Source organism: Rhinopithecus bieti, unplaced genomic scaffold (genome assembly GCF_001698545.2).
Source record: "Rhinopithecus bieti isolate Rb0 unplaced genomic scaffold, ASM169854v2 scaffold_5626, whole genome shotgun sequence".
Classification (NCBI taxonomy): Eukaryota; Metazoa; Chordata; class Mammalia; order Primates; family Cercopithecidae; genus Rhinopithecus; species Rhinopithecus bieti.
The window spans coordinates 2,117,844-2,140,271 of record NW_016805666.1 but is presented as its reverse complement, the minus strand read 5'-3'; the positions used below and the strand labels follow the sequence as shown (position 1 = coordinate 2,140,271).

The window sequence follows — 22,428 nt, the reverse complement described above, 5'->3', positions numbered from 1 at the left end:
TATGTAACAAAACTGCAGGTTGTGCACATGTACCCTAGAACATAAAGTATAATAATAAAAAAAAAAAAAAAAGAAAAGAAAGTATGAAGTGTGGCTTGCTGGAGAACATTTTTCTGACCTGGGCTCATTCTCTTGCATCTTTCTAGAGTTGGTCTTACTTCCTGTGTTCCTTTTTAGGAATGAATTTTAGATTTCCCCAATTGAGAACCTTCAAATAATCCCATTATCTACAAAAGACAGATTAAAATCATAATCTAGCATTTAAATGTGTCTACATGCTATCTGTAGGAAACTTCCAGACCTATATTCGCTCTTTTTTTTTTTTTTAGACAGAGTCTCCCTCTGTCCCCGGTTGGAGTGCAGTGGCACGATCTTGGCTCACTGCAACCTCTGCCTCCCAGGTTCAAACAATTCTACTGCGTCAGCCTCCCGAATATCTGGGACTACAGGCAGGCGCCACCACGCCCAGCTAATTTTTGTATTTTTAGTAGAGATGGGGTTTCACCATGTTGGCCAGGCTGGTCCCAGACCTATATTCTACTACACGCCTTCGAAGGCTTCATCTGCAGCCATCTGGTTGCTTACAGATCTCTAAATGCAGCCTTGGTGCTTGCAGCCCTGTGGCTCAGGCTATTCCGTGCTGCTGTCTCGAGCAATACAATTCCACTCACCCCTTCAGATGAAAATGCAAGTCTTTTAATAAGAATTATCTGACTGTGTCACCTTCAAAAGAATATATCACTATCTTCTTTGTGCTCCTGCAGTATAGGCCGTAGCCTCACATATAAAATTACAGGCTATTAGAAGATGACAACGGAGTCCTATTTCTCTTCCTCTCAACTATCCACTTTTCTGCCTCATCAGTTCCCCCAAAAGACCACAGGGCCTGCTACAGATGAGGAGCTGAGTACACATTTACAGGGACAAAGTACATTTTTACTGCTCACAGGATGGACAGAGCCAAGAGAAGGGACAGCAAGGAAGAGCCAAGTGATAGTGTATTTTGCCATGAATCCCCACATTGCTGACAATTCCATTATATGTTTAGAAAAGGTAAAGGGAATGGATCTAAAGAAGACAGCAGCTAGGCACAGTGGCTCACGTCTATAATCCCAGTACTTTGGGAGGCCAAGGCAGGCAGATCGCTTAAGGTCAGGAGTTCCAGACAAGCCTGGCCAACATGGCGAAACCCCATCTCTACTAAAATACAAAAATTAGCTGGGCATGGTGGCAGGCGCCTGGAATCCCAGCTACTCAGGAGGCTGAGGCAGGAGAATTGCTTGAACTCGGGAGGTGGAGGTTTTAGTGAGCTGAGACTGCGCCACTGCACTCCAGCCTCAGCAACAGACTCCGTCTCATAAAAGAAAAAAGAAGAAAGTGCTGCCACCTTATAAGCAGTTAAGTATTGAAATGACTGACAGCAGAGAAACAAGACTAGTTTTTAATTCAAGAAAGGAACCACTGTAAATACAGAAGCTACCATTCAAGAATTGGAGTGAGGTTCAGAGGCTGTACGCATTCTCACTTAGTCAAGCAAATGTCACGCAAGAGTCCAACAGCACGGTGACAATACTGCTTGTCCAATGTTTGCAGCTACAGTTCTGATGGCTGTCTTCTGAGGACTTGGAAGCCCTGAAACAGATTTGCTACAACTCTTTCAAGACTTTAGAGAGGCAGGGAATGATCACTGGCAGTTGGAAGATTAGCTTCTGGAATGCAGATATTAAGTGAAGATGCAGAAAGATAGCCAAGCTCCAAAGCAGGCAAAAATAAAAACGTAAAAAATAAAAAAGCAAAGAAAAGCTAACAAGGCACCATTTGCACTTACAAAACACAGATTAATTGCAGCCATCAAATTCTAGTGAATTTGAGGAGAAACTGATATATTCAAACTAATTGGTGGTACCAGTATAAACTATTCACAACCTTTGGAAAGAAAAGTAAATAAAATGGTCACACTCATCAATGTAGCAACCCCACTCCTAGAAATCGGAGGCCAGGAAATAACTCCAACGAAAATACACACAAATATGTCCCTTGTAGCATTATTTATAACAATGACAAAAATAATGAAAACCACCTTAATATCCAACAAAAGTAATTTCTTTGCAAAAGACATAGCTCTTCACCTTAACCCTGCATAGCCAAGCTAAGTCATATTTGTGAAAACTATAACAACATGTAACAAAATAACCATATAGACAAAGCTGCAAAAAGAGCAAGGCAACAGAATAAGAGATTTACTTGTTTATATAATATTTTTGTATAATGTTGTGTTATTTTTAAAGAAAGCACTCAAAGAGTCAATTTAAGAAATTTCTGCCAGTTGACTAACACACATTGATATTAAATAAAAAGACAACTTAAATCATTGACTCTAAGAAGATCAAGAAAGAATAAAAGGACCGGGCATGGTGGCTCAAGCCTGTAATCCCAGTACTTTGGGAGGATTAGGCAGGCGGATCACGAGATCAGGAGTTCAAGACCAGCCTGACCAACATGGAGAAACCCCGTCTCTACTAAACATACAAAAATTAGCCAGGCCTGGTGGCACGTGCTTGTAATCCCAGCTACTCAGGAGGCTGAGGCAGGAGAACTGCTTGAACCCGGGAGGCGGAGGTTGCAGTGAGCCAAGACTGTGGCATTGCACTCCAGCCTGGGTGACACAGTGAGACTCCATCGAAAGAAAAGAAAAAAAGAAAAGAAAAGAAGGAAGGATAAAAGAAAGAAAAAAGAAATAAAGAAAGAGAAAGAAAGAAAAGAATAAAAGAGCTCTCAGATGCAGCATGTTCTTTCTATAAGAGTAGAATATCTGGGAATGGCTGTGTGGGGACGATTGTGGGTGGCACTAACCTGCGGAGGCCGAGGCTTGTAGGGGGAGCTGCACTCAAGGTCAGCCAAGATGCTGGTCAAGGAGTCAATCTCAGCGTCCAGGCTGGAGCGCCTCTCCTCAAGTGTCTTGCCTCCGGGATTTCCTTGCTGGAAGCAACACAGACATGTTAATAAAGGAAATTTCCATCGATATCATTATAAGTTCAAATTTCTCAAGTTATAATGTGGTTTTGTCCAAGTTTTTCTGCACCTCTTTTTTTTTTTAATTAAGCTTTCATAAAATCTTAGTGAGGTAGGCTGAGATAGAATTATCACTTTGTGACAGATACGAAAACTGAAAAATAAAAGATTTGTCCCGGGTCACACTCTTATTTAGAAGTTGTTTTTCTTTCTTTCTTTTTTTTTTAATAAGTATACAAGTAAAGGAAAATAAATGTCTCCATTCCTGCATTTAAAGAGCAGAACCAGCTGAAGAGAGCTCACAAGCTCTTGGTGTTTTGAAACCACTGCCTAGAATAATATTTATCAGAGTAGCAAGGAGCAGGGAAGGGACACTGACATTCCAGAAAGAGGAATCAGCACTTGAAGACATTGGAGCGTGAGAGTGCTTGGAAGTCTGAGGTTCGGGGGTATCGGGTATGTATGTGCGCTAGAGATGGCAAGACCCAAGGGATGCACCTAGAACATGAACTGGAAAGAGACCTCTTAGGGCTCTGCCAAGGGGCTGCAGAGGAAGCATGTCGCAGTGAGCATAGACAATGAAGTCAGGATCTCCGGATTTCCTATGTCAGAACCTCGTATCACCTGCACTCAGAATCAACAGGAGAGTAGAGGGCAATAATATCGAGACAGGGTGTTTCCAGGAATTATGATCAAGTTTGGGAAAAAGAAGCAAAGAATCTGTCTAGAGTTAAAAGCAAGGATGTATAAGGTGAGATGACCCTAGTATCTGGAGGCAGGGTGAAGTAAAAAACAATAACCTTTTAAAGTGACAGTTTAATAATGATCATGTATGTGTATGGAAGAAGCTCTTAAAACTTCATTAAGAGACCAAAGTGTATCTTCAGCAAGACTCAATGGCAATACAATAGTGGAAAGTTACAATAATCTAATCAATTCTATTGGACTTAGTCTAAGGACGTAAAATATCAAGAGAGTATCTGGTGTCTGCAAGAGTTTAGAGAAAGCATTAACCAACCAAGAAACTAGAATATCTTCAGAAGGAACAACAAGTAGGGTGCCATGACAGGCAAGCACTAAATCTTACAACCCTTTAAGTCAATCTGTCATTTTAGTGAATACGTTGAAGCAGGTGTAAAGGGTAATGGCCTGTGACGACCACTAGTTCCGTATGCCCTAGTAGCTTACTCACCAAACCACCTTACCTGAGTCTTGCAGCTTATTTAACTTTCTGTGTAAAAGAAACATAATGGGATCTGGTGCTTTGATCATTCTTTTTTGAACTTAGTCAGCTTGAGTTAATCCTTCCTGGGCCTGATCTGTCTCAAGCAGAGTAACATCAGCTGTCTCTGAAGTTGTGGCCCAGGTCCTTGGAGCCAAACCTACCTCAAGAGGCAGTTGGCTTCCTTGTTTGTCAGCCCTCTTTAAACATGGATTTCAGGCCGGACACGGTGGCTCATGCCTGTAATCCCAGCAGGTTGACAGGCCAAGACAGGTGGATTATCTGAGGCCAAGAGTTCAAGACCAGCCTGGCCAACATGGTGAAACCCGTCTCTACTAAAAATACAAAAATTAGTTGGGCGTGGTGGTGGGTCCCTGTAATCCCAGATACTTGGGAGGCTGAGGCAGGAGAATTGCTTGAGCCCTAGAGGCGGAGGTTGCAGTGAGCCAAGATCGCACCACTGTACTCCAGCCTACACGACAGAGTGAGACTCTGTCTCAAACATATATACACACACACATACACACACATATACACACACACATATATATACACACATATATTTTATATATATATAGAGAGAGAGAGAGAGCGTTCACATTATCACATATTTTCTCCTTCTGGATTTATTATTATGACCCCTCTACATCACATCATCTTATTCCCTTACCCTTTTAAATCTATTTTTTAATAATAACTACCACCATGTGTATTTTTCTGTTTATTTTCAGTCTCCCCCCCTAGAACATATAAGCTTCATGAGAAGCTTTGTCTGTTTTGTTCCTGTTTCCTCGGCATCTCGTTCAAGGCCTAGCCCATGTAAGTGTTTAATAAGTATTTTTGAATAAATAAACCAATGAATAATGACAGACTGTGACACAGGCATGGGTAAATACAGTTAGAGGTACAACAGTAAGCAGTGGGTACTCTAGAATTTGATATAAAAAGGGAAGCAGAGAGGCTCACTGTGTATCTGTGTGTGCACACACGTGTGAGTGTGTACATGCTCACACTGGTAAGTATGTGTATATCATCAAGCTGGATGGCCTAGATTTGAAGGCTAGCCTTGTAAAATTGAGTGATTTTCTTCAACTCTCTTGCCATAGCCAAAAATAGAAAAAGAGTGACATGACAGGTTGGTTGAAATTCAGACTTTTCTGAGTCTGAATTTCCAGTCCGATTAAACCGTTTCAGGCCAACTGGTCTGTATACTGAAAACAGATGTTTTCAAGGTGCTAATCCCTCTATCAGAGAAGATTTCATGTTCATCTCAAAGGGCAGTAACAACTATGAAACATTGTGGTATTATTAAGGAAAATTCCATTTAACATTTAAAATCCATGTGAACATTCTGGGTAATGGGTCCTGGTACAAGGAAAGGCAGGACATTATTGTTATGGAAGGCAACTAAAAACTGAGTAAAGTTGATTCTCTTGTGTGCAGACATAAAATATTATAGTAGACATAAACTTGGTAAGTGTATTTCCACATACTCTTAGATAGTCCAATATATTGACAAGGGTGGTAGAGTGGTGTCTGCTTAAATCTTTCCCTGGGCCATAGTTTTCTTATCTATAAAATGAAGAGAATATCACATGTTCTACCTAAGCCAAGGTGATGTTATAAGATTCAGATAAGAAAATGGATGGGAAAATACTCTGTAAGTTGTAAAGTGCTATAATTATGACGATTTTCCTAAATAGCATTAATTATAGCAACCAGTAACTATAACTTAATATGAATAATATAGCTATTGTTAATTATTCTTCTTCTTGAGGGAAGCATCATTCATTAAGTGTTCCCTCGGGGTATTAGTAAAGAGACAGGATTTAATCAGGTCTTCTACATCTGTACTTTACTGAAGCAGAAAGTACATCAACTGCCTATGGCTGAAGTCACTGCAATATCTAACCACTGAGACTCAACAAGTCACAGAATTACCCTGAACTATACAATAAAACAAGTAATTATGATATGCAACCAGTCTGTGCTTGTAAGACATCAATTAGTTTCCAGCATCCTTATTCTCCCTACCCTCTAAGTTCAGACTGCTTCCTATTTTCAGTTTCTCAAATTAGGTTGATGCAACTTATTACAAGTTCCAGTCTAACGCTGTGTGATTTTGCACAAAAACTGGATAACAGGGCAGCACGGTGGGGCGGGGGGGAAGATTGTGCAAATACTATAGTAGCTTTGCTCCTATATTTCAATTCCATTATGAACTAGATAGGCCTTTTTTTTTACTCTCAAGTCTCAATTTTATATCTCATTTCAAATAACTGTTGTCCTGCCCAGGTCCTGCCACAAATCTCTAGACACTCATTTACTTTTAGATTTAGGGGCTCTTGCTACTTTCAACCCCTTATACTAGAGACCAGGATCCAAAGTCCTATAACCAAGCAACAGAATCCAATAGATTTACCAACATGTCTTCTCCCTAACTTCCTATCCTTGTAGCTCTGCTAGTTACCTTATTGATAAATGACCTTCTCAACACCAGTAACAAGGAAGATTCTCCTGACTAGTGCTTTTTCAAGTTATCACCACAAACTTTTACAAAGTAGTTAACGTAATTATAACAATCCCCACACTCTTCGACCATCCCTAGAGAGATTTCAAAGATTACATCGTCTTAGTCTGTGTTCTGCCAAGAAAAACAATGCCTGTGAGAAAAGCTTGCATGTAGGTGATTTATTTTGGGATCAATTCCGAGGAACAGTACTGAGGGACTAGAAAGAGTTAAGCAGAGAAGGAAGGAGACATGGTTTGGCTGTGTCTCCACCCAAATTTCATCTTGAATTGTAGCTCCCACAATCCCCATGTGTTGTGGGCAGGACCGTGGGGGAGATAATTGAAACATGGGGACAGTTTCCCCCGTTTCCTCCACACAGTTCTCCTGGTTGTGAATAAGTCTCACAAGTCTCAGAATGTAAACGAATGTAGAGAAGGCCCGGCACAGAAAGTAAGTGAAAGGCGTTGCAGTTGAAGCCAAGTGCTACCAGGTCACAACTGTGCAGAGCTGATCGCTGTAGCAGCTGCTGGTACACGAAGGTGGGAGGGGAGGTAGCGAGGTGGGGCACCAAAAGTGTCTAGTGATAGCATCCTTTTACCAAGGACCACATCCTTTTACCAAGGTGGGAGGGGAAGATGCGAGGTGGGGCACCAAAAGTGTCTAGTGACAGCATCCTTTTACCAAGGACCCATGAATAAACCATTTGAACATGTTATTTTTATATTTATTTTTATCTATTCTCTGAATACATGTATGATAAAAGCTCACCAAACCACAGTTGGGACTTACTACGACTTGACAAATCATAGTAAAGTGCCGCCAGCAGAATTATAGGATGATGTCTCCCCCACTGTAAGTACATAAAGATGGTCCAATAAACAAGAGCCCAGAACCAAAATTTACAGTGTGTGAATGAAATAAACTTAGGCCATTATCAAGAGTCTGATTTTAAAGGGGTCATATTTTAGCACAACTCTCACTAACCCACTAACTACAGGTGATAGACGAGGAGTACCAGCAATTAGTTATGAAAGATCATTCATTTGTATTTATTTACTTGTTCATTCTTTATATCCAAAAATATTTAAATTCACAGAGAAGTTGAACAACTATTACAATAAACTCCACTCACCCATCCTTCACCCAGATTCATCAGTGGCCACCATTTCATCACACTGGCTTTCTGTCTACATAAATTAGATTTGCTGTTGCAATTGAACCATCTGTAAGATGTTACAAAACCACCCCTACCTCAGTTTGCATCTCCTAAGAATTTCTAATTTTTTCAAAACCATTATCATACTGGAGAAATTTAACAGAGAAACAGTATTATCTGGTATCACCCATACTCACATTTCACTACTGGTGCCAGTAGTGTCCTTTTATCTACTGTTAATTTCCACCCCAAATCCAAACATCACATAATAAAATGATATGTCTTTTTATTCTCTTTTAATTTAGAACAGGGTCCCAGCTGATTTTTGATTTTTATAAAGCTAACTTTTAAAATAATTCTGGTCAGGTGTCTTATAAAAAGTCCACAAATCTGATTTTCCTTGATGATTGGATCCAGATTAAGTAAGTTAGGCCGGAATATCACATGCATGAGGCCACATCCTTTCTGCTGCATCCCATCAGGAAGCTCATGGTGTCAGTCTGGCCCATGTGTGGTGATGCCGTTTCATGACTCAATTAAGGTAGTGTCTACATTTCACCATTGTAAGCATGACTGCAAAATTTTTAAATTAAAAATAATCTGTGAGGTGATACTTTGGGGCACTGTGCGTATGCTACTTGTCAAAAAACTTACACCCACCCAGTGGTTTTAGCATCCATAGATGATCTTTGCCTGAACTAATTATGGCCTTAATGATTGCGAAATGGGATGAAAATAAACAGATCTTGCCTAATACATTAACGATTTATTTGTTCAGTATTCATTTCAGTTTCAAGGTAGAGGAGCAGGACTAACTGAAAAGTACCGTGCTAGGAAAAGAAAAATCAGAAACATAATCATCAAATAAAAACTGTTACACAGGAAAATCTTATCCAGGTTATTAAAGGAAACAAAAGGCCAAGGGGAATGGTCTATTTAATTAAGAAACAGTCTCCACCCTTGGATGTTTACATACTAGAATTAGATCCAATGCCCAGCGTCTTACTCAAAACATACATGACCACGAACTAATCTGCAACAACCTTCAGAATCTTTGAGGTAGACAACCATACTGACACATCACAGAATGTGAATTCGGAAAGCCAGAATTTGTATGTGACTGCTCAATGACAGGCCTGAGAAAGTAACCACATAATCCTTAGAGAAATCTATCTTAAATATACTAAATCAATATTTTTTCAATTGTGCTTCAACAGAGCCCAAGGAATGTCTTACCACTGATCACATATGGAAAACAAAGGGGCTCCCAGACGCTATCCAAGCTTAAGCTTCCTTTTGTGATTAATTAGAAAAGCTTTCCCTGATAACTTAGGAATATAAAACTATCTTAACTTAGTAAAACCTAAGAGGATAATAATACAAAACATTACATTGTGTTTACACATAACTTCTCTTTTCAATGGTGGTTTCATTTAAATTTAATAATACAACAGGAATTTCACTGCACTTTTTTTCTGTTACAGTGAGTAAAGTGTATTACTCTCTTCTTTCCAATATCAGCAGGAAAAAAGATGGTGATAACTAAAGGAATTTTAAAGTGTGTGCTTTTAAGTAACAAAACACACTATTTTGTTAGTCTGTTTTGCATTGCTATAACGCAAAACCTGAAGCTGGGTAATTTATAAAGAAAAGAGGTTGATTTGGCTCATGGTTCTACAGGCTGTACAGGAAGCATGGAGCTGCCATCTGCTTCTGGTGAGGGTCTCAGAAAGCATTTACTCATGGAGGAAGGTAATGGCAGGCAGCATGTCATAAGGTGACGGGGGTAGAAGAGACAGGGACGAGGGGCACCATACTCTTTTAAACAATCAGCTCTCCTGTGAACTAACAGAGAATTCACTCTGTATGACCAGTACCATGGGGAGGGCACTGATACGGTTTTGCTGTGTGTCCCTATCCAAATCTCATCTTAAATGTACTCTCATAATTCCCCATGTTGTAGGAGGGAATAAGTGGAAGATAATTTGAATCATGGGGGCAGTTTCCTCCATACTGTTCTCATGGTAGTGAATAAGTTTCACGAGATCTGAAGGTTTTATCAGGGATTTCTGCTTTTGCATCATCCTCATTTTCTCTTACCACCGCCATGTAAGAAGTGCCTTTCACCTCCTACCATGATTCTGAGGCCTCCCCAGCCATGTGGAACTATAAGTCCAATTAAACCTCTTTTTCTTACCAGATCCGGGTATGTCTTTATTGGCAGTGTGAAAACAGACTCATACAGGCACCAAGCCATTCATGAGGGAGCTAAACACCTCCCACCAGGCCACATCTCAATATTGGGGATTACATTTCAACATGAGATTTGGAGGAGAGAAATATCCAAACTGTTTCTATCTAGTTTCTCTTGAAAGTGCAATTGTTTTGTTGTAAGTTAGATCAATCTTTTATCTATCATCTGTCTTTGATGAAATTGGGGACACAATCAATATTTATTTATCTAAAATCATTTTTATTATTTCCTCAAAGCATCCCTAATAAAAGAGAACACTGGTGAAGGTTTTAGAGTCAGGCTGTATTACCTGGATCTCCCAATTGCTGGCTTTGCGACCTTCAGCAATTCACTTGAGCCCTCTGGGTCCCACATGCAGTTGTAAAAATTAAATAGGTTCATGCACATCAAGTGATATTCACATAGTAAACATTCAATAAATGCTAGTTATGTAATTGTTACTTTGACAATAGTCTCAAAATAAATGCTTTGTTAATAGTCAGGCAATTGAGTATGTGACGTTAAAAAGTATTTTGATCAAAAGTAAAACTAAGTTACTGAGAGGCTTCAGTAGATGGGCTTCTTGGCATCTGAACATGTGTAATGGTGCCAGGAATAAACTATAAAGAACACAATCCTAGATCAGTGTTTTTCAAACATTAGCCTACACGGAGCCACTGGAGGACTTATTAAACTTTAGATTACCAGGCTGCACCTGCCGCAGTTTCTTATCTGTACCTCTTGGGTGAGACCCAAGAACTTACATTTCTACTAAGTTCATAGGTGCTAGTGATGGCGCTGATCTGAAGATGTTCTCAACATCCTCAATGATGGTGATGGTCTGAATCATTCTCAAAGTGAGGTGTTCTCACTTTGAAAACAACTTTTCTAAGTGGATTTCTAACACCATGAACATTTAAGTGTGTGGGGCAGGGAGAGTAAGGGTGGGTACTGAGTGAATTTATAGTTTTTTTCCCCCTTAAAAACAACCTATATTATGTCATATATGTGGTTAATGATGCCATGGAAATACCAATAGACAGTCCAAATAATGGCTAAGAGGTATTTGGATAAAAATAAAAATGAAGACAGTAACATTTCTACTTGATATAATCTATCATGCTGTATAATAATATGAGCAGCCTCACCAAACAGATCCTAGTAATGTTTAGTGGAGACAGGTAGTATTCAGTAGTGAGAATTGCACAAAATATGATCTATTTTATCTAACAGAAATGTCATTATATGGAATGAGATACAAACTGCTGTAAGTTAGGGAAAAGATTAATTCATTCCTATTGGGATGTGTATCCTCTTTCCCACTCATTCAGTTGAAGTTGTTTACCTTTCCAAACACCCTACTTACCCATTTCCCCAAATGTACCCTCTCCAGGGGAGGAGGACTTACTAATAACCCGCTAACTTGATAACTGACTCCTCTTTGTCTAATTTTCCGTGACACCAATGTGCATAGCATCACTCTCATGATGGATATGAGTGGATGGCTTTTCTCTCAAGCTGCTCTAGAAAATAGTTTAGGCTAAGTACTATGCAGTGTAGAAAAGCCATGATAGCCAACCTTGAGGAGTTTCTATATATTCTACTGAAAAATATCACCTGCACCTTTGCCTAGAGATATCTAATTCACTATGTTCTTTGATACTCTGTAAATCTACGTGGAAGAGACAGAAATTTAAAAACAAAAACAATCCCCTTCCCTAAAAAAACTGTAGAGGACTACGTGCTCGCAAACGAGACGTACCCCATAAGTCCTGCTCTTGTAAACGAAGCAGGGTGTTCCTGATAAGTCCTGCTCTTGCAAATGAAGCAGGGCATTCCTTCCCTGCAAACAGGGAGGACAAAGGAGCCAGCTGCAAACAGCAGACCTTGGGGCTTGTTTATGTGTAAACATCTTGAAAATGCAAAAAGTCAGGGAAAGGTCAGAAAAACAACAATGTGTCTTGTGACTTGGTAACATTTCACAAACGACTGTATAAAATAAAGCGGAGTGGGTCGTTTGGCGGGGGGTGCACCATGTTTGTCTTGTCTTGTGTTGTCTTGTGTGTTCATTCCTTTGTTTAGGAAACACGCGGACCCCAACATCTGGCGCAGCGAGCAGGGTCCGTGGCTCCACGAGAGCAAGGAACCAAAGGGGGAACACCCCGGGCAGGTAAATAAATGAAGGGGGACCCATGGGAAAATTATGAGGAATTCCACCTCTCTGGTCTCTGAATATTTGCGGTTACTCCAGGGACTGTTGATGTCTATAGGAGTAGAAGTAAAAGAAAAGACTTTGAAGCAATTGTTTGCCTATGTTGAACAACATTGTTATTGGTTTCAATATCAAACCAAAGTGCAGTTAAATAGAAAGGAATGGTTACAAGTGGTTAAAGTCCTGCATCGAGCTCATCAGCGAGGGCAAACGATGCCTCTGACTTTGTGGACTTTGTGTAGTTCCATTACTCAGGCATTAGAGTTATTTGAAACTGACTCAGAGCGTGGCAATACTGCCACAGGAGGTGAGGCATCTGAAGCTTTAGAGAGGAATGATCCTAGAGAGGAACATATTTATGCCCCGGTTGCTGAGGACAAGGAATTGGAAGAAGAGCTAATGCCTCCTTCATCTGAAGGAAATTCTGATTTGCAGCGTATTTTAGAGATGTTACAACAGTTGTTAAAATTGCAAGGTGCTGCTGCTCCTGTTTCTCCTATCTCTCCACCACGAGCCTTCCCTGTTAAAAAGCTTTCCCTTTGCCTCCACCTCCAACCTCTTTGCCTATGTCAGTTCAGATTTTCTCTGTGCCTTTTCCTCCTGTAGGAGAAAAGAAGGAATTGAAGGAGAAGGGTGATTTCAAGGAATTAGATCTATTCCCAATAACACGGGCTGCTTTCGGCCCCAATGCTCAGTTCCCAAACGGTGGCCAGAATGTGACTTTTACAGCCCTACAATTTAAATTTTTGAAAGAAATGAAAGCTGCAACAAAAATTATTAAGACCTTTAAAGGCCAGTGGAGCTAATTTAGATGAGGATATTCGGGCTTGTGCAGGCATTGGGGGAGCTATTTAAAATGCTCAATTGTTTGCTGGGGCACTTTCTAATGCTTTAAAAGGCAATTCTAAAGAAGGTATATGCTATCAATGTGGGAAACCCGGTCATTTTAAAAAGGAATGCCGGATAAAATTAGGCTCTTCTGCTCTAAAAGAGAAAAGGTTACCCTCTGGGGAGTGCAAACAATGTAGAAAAGGTCGACATTGGACAAATGAATGTCGTTCAAAAACTGATAAGAGTGGAAATTTATTGTCACCCCTCTCGGGAAACAGGAACTGGGGCCCGCAGGCTTGGGGCCCCAACAATTACAATGCAGGCCTACCACAATACCCAGTGAGCGATGGCTTACAACATCAAGGAATGACTTTGAGTCCTCCTTAAGGCTATCACCCCGTACCCCTGTTTCCCAGCTTTATGCTGCAACTAAGCAGAGTGCTGCTGCTGACTTAGCTATTACTCAACCTTATACTCTGTCTCCTAATGGAGGAATATATAAGTTAACTACTGGAGTGTGTGGCCCTTTGCCAAAGGGACATGTAGGACTTTTGTTAGGTCGAAGCAGAAGCGCTATGCGGGAGTTAATGGTGGTCACAGGGATTACTGATCCTGATTTTACTCATGAAATCCTTATTATGGTACAAGTCTCACAATTTATGCGCCTAGAGGCAGGGGAACGTATTGCACAATTGCTTTTATTGCCTTTTTTTCCTTTCCTATCTAGAGATGTATCTTGTCAAGGAGGTTTCGGTAGTACTGGGAAAACTGTTTTCTGGGAACTTTAGTTTCTGATCAAAAACCTTTGTGTTCATTGCAAATTAATAGGATACTTTTTGAGGGATTAGTCGACACAGGAGCAGATATATCTACTATATGCTTGGCTCAATGGCCTGATCATTGGAAAAAGAAACAAGTATCAGTTACTCTATCCCGCCTAGGTACTGCTTCTACAGTTTACCAAAGTGTCGAGCCCCTGAGCTGTGTAGGACCTGAAGGACAACAAGGAAAAGTGTTCTTTTATATTGTTCCCATTAATATTAACCTTTGGGGCCGTGATCTTTTACAACAATTTGGTGCCTTTTTAAGCATTCCTCATATTTCTTCAGCTGCCAAAATATGATGTTCAAAATGGGCTACAATCCTTTAAACTCTTAGCCACTGTCCACAAGCCTCAAGCTTTACAATTGAAGTGGAAAACTACAACTCCTGTTTAGGTGGAACAGTGGCCATTATCTAAAGAAAAACTTAAGGCTTTAAAGAATTTAGTTAAGGAACAATTGGCCGAAGGGCATATTGAACCATATTGTACTTCTGCATGGAATTCCCCTGTGTTTGTCATTAAAAAGAAAAGTGGAAAATGGCACTTATTAACTGATCTTAGAGCTGTAAATGCTTGTATTCAACCTATGGGGACTTTACAACCTGGGCTTCCTAATCCAGCTCTTATCATCCCTACTTACAAATTGCGACATCTATTTGCTACCTTGGAAGGAGATTCAGATTTAAATAGTTCTCGTCAATTATCCCCTGTAGCAGAAGAAGAATTGTCATTTTTAGAAAATATAATTAGTGAAGCTCACCTTGATTATATTGCACCCAATCTTCCACTTTCGTTGTGTCTTTTTCATACTCCCCATTTGCCAACGGCCGTTTTACACCAAGATAATAATATTCTGGAGTGGCTGTTTTTGGCTAATAAAGCCATTAAGAAAATTCACCCATATATTGATAAATTGGCTGAATTAATTATTAAAGGACGACATCGAGCTCGTCAGTTGCTTGGTGCTGACCCTATAAAAATTATTCTCTGTTGGGAAATCATGAGGGTTGGTAAGTGGCTTGCGCTGAGTATATGGGTTCTTTTTCTCTTTACTGCCATATAATCCTATCTCTTACACTCCAGTTAAGTGTCCCACCTTTTTTACTGATGCTTCATGCAATGGAAAGGCTAGATACTGGACTTCAGCCATTTTTATGGTTCTACAAGACTGGCCTCAAACCCCTTGTAATATAGTTAGTGATTCCCAATATGCTGTATATGTAACTAAATATATTTCTCAGACTTCTTTACCATTATTTCCTCAAACTCCTTTACAAAAATTATTTTATTTGTAACTCTTACTTCCCCCACTGCCCCCCTTTTTATCACTCATATTCGTTCTCATTCAGCTTTGCCAGGACCTTTATCTTTTGGCAATAGTCAGATTGATTCTTTACTTGTTGGCAGTGTCCAACGGGCTCAGGATGAGCACCAACTACATCATACTAATAGTTTAGGATTACAACGGCGATTTTCTATAACACGCCATCAAGCCCGAGCTATTGTCAGAGCCTGCCCATCTTGTGCTCCTATTATTGCACCTTTTTTAAGTCCAGGTATTAATCCTCAAGGCATCAACAAAATCACATTTGGCAAATGGATGTAACTTATGTTCCTTCTTTTGGTCGTTTAAAATATGTTCATCATACAATTGATACCTGGTCACATTTCCAATGGGCTACACCATTGCCTTCTGAAAAGGCTGACTCTGTTATTACTCATTTACTTACTTGCTTTGCGGGTATGGGAGTTCCTGTTGAACTAAAAACTGATAATGCCCCTGCTTATTGCTTTCGTAAATTGGCTGCCTTCCTTTCTTTATACCATATTCGTCATTCCACTGGTATTCCATTTAACAGTCAAGGTCAAGCAATTATTGAAAGAGCCAATGCTACCTTAAAATTACAACTTTTAAAACAAAAAGGGGGAGATGGGCGAGATTCCCCAAAACATCAAATTCTGAAAGCCCTTTTTACTTTAAATTTTCTCAACCATTGGCACCAATTACACCAGTCTGCAGCGGTGAAACATTTTCAACAGCCTTTAGAAAAGCCACAAAACAGTAATCTGTGGGTGTATTATCCTTCATTACAAGGGAAATATTTAAAAGGAAAAGTTTTACAATGGGGCCGAGGCTATGCTCTTGTCCATACAGGTGCCGGAGACGAGTGGTTTCCATCTCGACAGTTGAAACAGTGCCATGGTGAAAAGGAGCCGATCTGAAGAGTTCCTGAAAGAATTCCAGGAGCTAAATCTGAATGCTCAGAGAACATTCACCTTTGGAACTCAGCGTGTGGAACCCCCGACATGGGGACAACTGAAAAAGTTAACTCAAGAAGCTGAAGGGGTTGTTCAACAAGCTGGGCAGCCCAAAACCCCACTGACTTTATTCCTGGCTATGCTGGCCGTAGTAAATTGTCAGTCTGCTGGAGATGGTGCCAAAGGGCAAACACTGAATCCCAGCGAGCCCAACATGTAATGATGGTTTTGAAAGAAATTCAAACTTGTAAATAAAGAAAGTGGAAATGTAGAGGACTACGTGCTCGCAAACGAGACGTACCCGATAAGTCCTGCTTTTGCAAAGGAAGCAGGGCGTTCCCGATAAGTCCTGCTCTTGCAAATGAAGCAGGGCGTTCCTTCCCTGCAAACAGGGAGGACAAAGGAGCCAGCTGCAAACAGCAGACCCTGGGGGCTTGTTTATGTGTAAACATCTTGAAAATCCAGAAAGTCAGGGAAAGGTCGGAAAAACAACAATGTGTCTTGTGACTTGGTAACATTCCACAAACGACTGTATAAAATAAAGTGGAGCGTGTCGTTCGAGGCGGCCGCCATGTTTGTCTTGTCTTGTGTTGTCTTGTGTGTTCATTCCTTTGTTTAGGAAACACACGGACCTCAACAAAAACTTCTTATCTAATGGCTAACAGAAATATAATTCAACTTTTCTAATGTACAAAACCAGCCTAAACTCAAGTCGTATTACTATCTGAGAAGGACACCCTCTCCACATGTTAAGGGCAGTGGGAAAAGTTGTCTCAAACGCTGTCTTGGGAGCAAACACTAGAGCATTCATAAAAGGGAATATATTTTTGTAATCTGAAGCAGAATACTGGCTTGACAACTAAGAATACAGCACTAAATAAACAAGAAATAAGGTAAAACAGAAGACAAGAATTTTTCATATAAAGCACAAAAACATTATATTAGGCCATTTTTGCCTCACTATAAAATAATAGCTGAGGCTGGGTAATTTATAAAGAAGAGAGGTTTAATTAGCCCATGATTATGCAGGCTGTATAAGAAGCATGGTGTCAATACCCAGTCGGTTTCTGATGAGAGCCTCAGGAAGCTTATAATCATGAATGAGGGCATCAGGGAGCTACCATGTCATATGGCGAGAGGAGGAACAAGGCTTGGGGAGAGGTACCACACTCTCTAAACAACTAGATCTCACATGAACCCAGAGGAAGAACTCACTCATCACCAAGGGGATGGCACTAAGCCACCATAAGAGATCCATTTCCATGACTGAATATCTCCCATTAGGCCCCACTTCCAACACTGGAGATCACATTTTGACATGATTTGGAGGGAACAAGCATCCAAACCATATCAAACGTCAAGATACAACATAAACACTAGGTTTGATAAATGCTTGAATTTTTTTCCTCACAATTAGTATTATTTTATCCTTTTCAACCCTAACACACTCACCCAGTGTTAGCAATGTTTGGCCAAACCAAATCTCCTTTCAAGGAAATGGTCCTGCCCCCATCCTTTGTTGCCAAAAGAGACATGTTTTGAGCCATGTGACTCTATTTCAGAACGCTGAGGCCCACAGAACCAAGGGTCCATTAATAGGCTGGCGAACCTAACCTTTGGACAGTGACAAGGAGATTAGATGGGCAAATAAACCTCCTTCTCTTATGCATTTGGACTGAAAAACATGTAACAAAACTGCTGCCAGGCACAGCGGCTCATGCATGTAATCCCAACACTTTGGGAGGCTGAGGCAGGAGGATCACCTGAAGTCAGCAGTTCAAGACCAGCCTGGCCAACATGATGAAATGCCGTCTCTACTAAAAATACAAAATTCAGCCAGGCATGGTGGTGGGCACCTGTAATTCCAGATACTTGGGAGGCTGGAGGCAGGAGAATTGCTTAAACCTGGGAGGTAGAGGTTACAGTGAGCCGAGATCATACCACTGCACTCCAGCCTGGGCAACAAGAGGGAAACTCAAAAAAAAAAAATGCCACAGGGATGAGCTATGGCCATGATCAACCCAAAAAGATGACGTACAAGGTTAATTATTAACAATCCAAACATACAACAAGAAGTAGGAAGTCTATCATTGGGTAGAGGAAAACAGTGAACATGCAAACACTAGAGAAGCAAAGGAATGGAGAGGGAGGAGAGGAAAAGAGGAAGAGAGAGAAGAAAGAGCAATGAGAAGAAAAGAAAGATGGCAAGAGTTCAGCCACAAATCTGCCCTGACCCTGAGCTTTCTGGTATCAGATTTCATTCAGATCAATCCTTAAGATAAACTCCATTATTCAGTGCTACTCAAAGGGGCCTCTCTTTCACACAGTCAGCCCTACAGAAGCAGCCTATACAAGACCAAGTCCCCCTGATACTATCAAGCGGTCTCTTTGACTTTCTGGAACTCAACTTTTACCTTTATAAAAATGAGGGTACGCACTTTCCACGTCCTTTTTTTTATTTTTTTTAACCTCTAATACTGCATAGATCTACAATGACATTTCACAACTTGCCTGTCACTATCTTTGCTGTTCAAAAGCAATCAGAGTAAACTTGCAAGAGTTAGGCCAACTCCGAGTTTAAGCCAACTCTTTTACAAGTAAGGGCAGGGTCATGGTTAAAGTGGTCTGAACTTGAGTGTACACAAGTAGCCTCATTGTTCGCTGTTCTATTCAAATAAGAAAGCAAAATTAAATACGCAACAAAAACCCTTCACTTTTCACAATATTTACCTACTCGTTGAATGATTTCTACTGAATTCCAATCCTCATAAAATAAAAATAATACAAATAATATATTTTTAAAGTAACCCCTTACAATTAAAATAAAGGTCAATTTGCATAGATAATAAGGAACAATACATATATTATCTATTCATCAATAAAACAAGAACTATAAGAATAACCACAATAAGATGAACTATTTGATAGTAAAATAGATATTTGGCACCCCCTTTTTAAGCAGTAGAGCCCCTGGCAAAAATAAAATCAGACATGGAAACTCATTGTATGAAACATATACAGACAGAGCTGCTTTATCCCCTATCTCCTCTAGTAATATTTCCTGAAGCAATTCTAAGATATTAATAGTTTAAAAACCACTGCTACAGATTATCTAGGCAAGCTGTGCCATTCTAGAGAGTCACCTTACCAGTTAGTCCACACATGCAGTACAGCAAACACTAAATGAACTATATTTTCTGAACTCTGTGTTTGTGCATAAAAGGGAAATACATTTGTTTGAAATTTCTATATTGAAATACCTATAAAGATATCCATAAGATCATCTAAGATCGTAGATAATTTTCCAGGAATCTTTTGCATAACAAAATAATGTGAAATAATAAAATTGGTAGACAGAAGTCTTTAGAGTTAGGGGAAAAAGGTTTACTTTTACATTAAGAAAACTTTCATATGTGGTGAGGGGGCTGGAGGAGATGTGCAACAATTGTGTGGATTCATGAATCAAAATAACTTGTCAGGTAATTTTGCTGTTGAGTTTGTTTTTTAAAACCTCAAGGAAGAAATGTTTCTTACTTTTCATTTTGATAACACAGGTTTCATAAGCTCAGACATGATAAATTTCAAAAGCTACTTTCTCACACTCCCCAAAATTCAAATACTTAGAAATATAACGTTAACTTTATACATTAGCTCATCATTCTCAAGTCTTTTATTTTTCTTCAACTCTTTTTTGACCCCTTAAAATGTTACCAAAATTGGAAACCACAAAACAGTATTCAATTCCCATGTCCCATATTCCATATCATGTAGTCAGAGATATAAAGCATAAAGCAAAGGGTCATGCCATGGAAACGTACAAAGGGTGGGAAATTTATTTTATTTATTTATTTATTTATTTATTTATTTATTTATTTATTTATAGACCGGGTTTTGCTCTTGTTGCCCGGACTAGAGCGCAATGGTGCTCACTGCAAACTCGGCTCATTACAACCTCCGTCTCCCAGGTTCAAGCAATTCTCCTGCCTAAGCCTCCTGAGTAGCTAGGATTACAAGTGTATGCCAACACTCCAGGCTAATTGTGTATTTTTAGTAGAGATGGGGTTTCATCATGCTAGCCAGGCTGATCTTGAACTCCGGACCTCAGGTGATCCAGCTGCCTCAGCCTCCCAAAGTGCTGGGATTACAGGTGTGAGCCACCGTGCCTGGTTGAGAATTTTCTTTAAACATTTGTGGTTCTGATTCTATATGTTAAATACCATTGATGAGGATGTGCAGATAAAAGATGTTTGAGCACCTGCAAGAGAATCGATTACAGTTGATAACCATAGAAAACAGAAATAAGGCTCATAAAATATTAGAACTAGAAGGGGAATTTATGTTGCTATTCCATCATGTTCATTTAAAGATAATACAATTTCCCCAAAAAGGTAAGGTAGTTTGTCTAGTGAAGGGGCTGAAATAGGACTAAAACTTTAACACCTCCCACTGTGAAACATCTTTTCCAAAACGATGTCTCGTACATTTCAACTAATCTTCTTAAGAACATACAAAACAGGAAATATCCTATAAGCCAGCAATATTACTAGGCAACTACCCAGTCCACAGCACACAGCCTGGGACATGGTTACTTCTGGGAAAACAAGGGAAAAAAACTTATCGCTTCCTCTGCACTGCCATTATCACATAAAAGTGCTCAGGTCTAGAAATGCACTTTGATATATATGACCTCATCGAGCTATTCCAGCAATCCTAGAGATTAGTAGATGTTATTATTCCTGTTTTCAAAAGAGGATAGCTCAAGGATCAGAGAGAATAAGAGAACTTTCTAGGGTTACTTGGGTAGTAAATGGAAGAATTGGAATTTGGAAATCAAACATTTTGCTCCAAAGCTCTAGCACTTTGCATGACATTAGGAAGAAAATACAAAAGGTGAAAGGTCTTCCCTTCCAACACCAAGCAGAGATTATATGGGCCTATTAGATTACCAAAAATTAAGTCATGGCTACATTACAATTTAAAAGCCAAGCTTTAATACTCTTTTTTTGCCATCTATTTCTCCATTGAGGATAGGTTTCATTCACTTTCCCATAAATATTTTTCAAATATTCAAGACACACTGACCTGAAGGTCAGGCAAGAGGGAGGAGGGAGGCAGGGAGGGAGAGAGGGAAGGGAGGGAGGGAGGAGGGAACGGAGGGAAGGGAGGGAAAGGAGTGAGGGAGGAAGGAAAGGAGTGAAGGAGGGAGCAAGGGAGGGAGGAAGGGAGGGAAGGAGGGAGGAAGAGTCAGGTAGAAAGGAAGGAGGGAGGGAGGGAGGAAGGGAGGGGAGGGAGGGAAAGGAAGGAGGGAAGGGAGAGAAAGGAGTGAGGGAGGGAGGAAAGGAGCGAGGGAGGGAGTGAGAGAGGGAGTGAGGGAGGGAGGAAGGGAGGGAGGAAGGGAGTCATGTGGAAAGGAAGGAGGGAGGGAGGCAGGTAGAAGGAAAGGAGGGAGGGAGAGAGGGAGGAAGGAAAGAAAGAGGGAAGGAAGGAAGGGAGGAAGGAAGGAGGGAGGGAAGGAGGGAAGGAAGGAAGGAAGAAAGGAGGGAGAGAATGAGGGAGGGAGGGCGGGAAGAAAGGAGGGAGGGAGGGAAGGAAGAAAGGAAAGGAGGGAGAGGGAGAAGGAAAGGGAAGGAGGGAAAGAGAATGGATCAGTGGTTCTCTGCCAAGAGCTTACAGTTGCATTGAAGAAACTAGTTTATCCACAAATATCCATATCAGAAGGCAGAATACATGTAGGTAAGACACATAAGATATTTGAGAAAAAAGCAAAATGAAAGAGAGGAAAGAGAAAGTAGCTGAATAGAGAAATCAGAGGGAGCTATATGGCCACAGAATTGAGAAGGCCTTAAATGGAGAACAAGTATTTAACATATTTACAACATGAGCATAAAGATATAGAAGGAACACTGCAATGTGCAAGTGTACTTGGAAACACGAGTGTTCTTTAAGGTAAAAATAGAGTAAGAGCAGACTCAAAGGGTCAGCTGTGGTCAGATAATGCAGGTGTGCAAACCTAGGCATATAAGGAGCTTGGCTCTTACCCAAGGCGCTGATATCTAAAGGATAAACACATTCCCCATGACGAAGGAGAGAGTGGGCAGGGGTAATTGTATCTTGGGACTTAGTGTTGATGTGGGAACAAACACATGGTATGAATCACACATATTTCAG

General features: G+C 40.3%; 1 protein-coding gene across 8 annotated transcripts in view; it reads right to left on the bottom strand.

The window, feature by feature from the left end:
- LPP (LIM domain containing preferred translocation partner in lipoma) overlaps positions 1-22,428 on the bottom strand; it is a 748,953-nt gene that overhangs the window by 367,172 nt on the left and 359,353 nt on the right. For all 8 annotated transcript variants that reach the window (XM_017873421.1, XM_017873422.1, XM_017873424.1 and 5 more), the window contains one exon: positions 2,854-2,979. In XM_017873421.1, the coding sequence (XP_017728910.1) occupies positions 2,854-2,979 (126 nt within the window). The remainder of the gene's footprint in view (positions 1-2,853; positions 2,980-22,428) is intronic.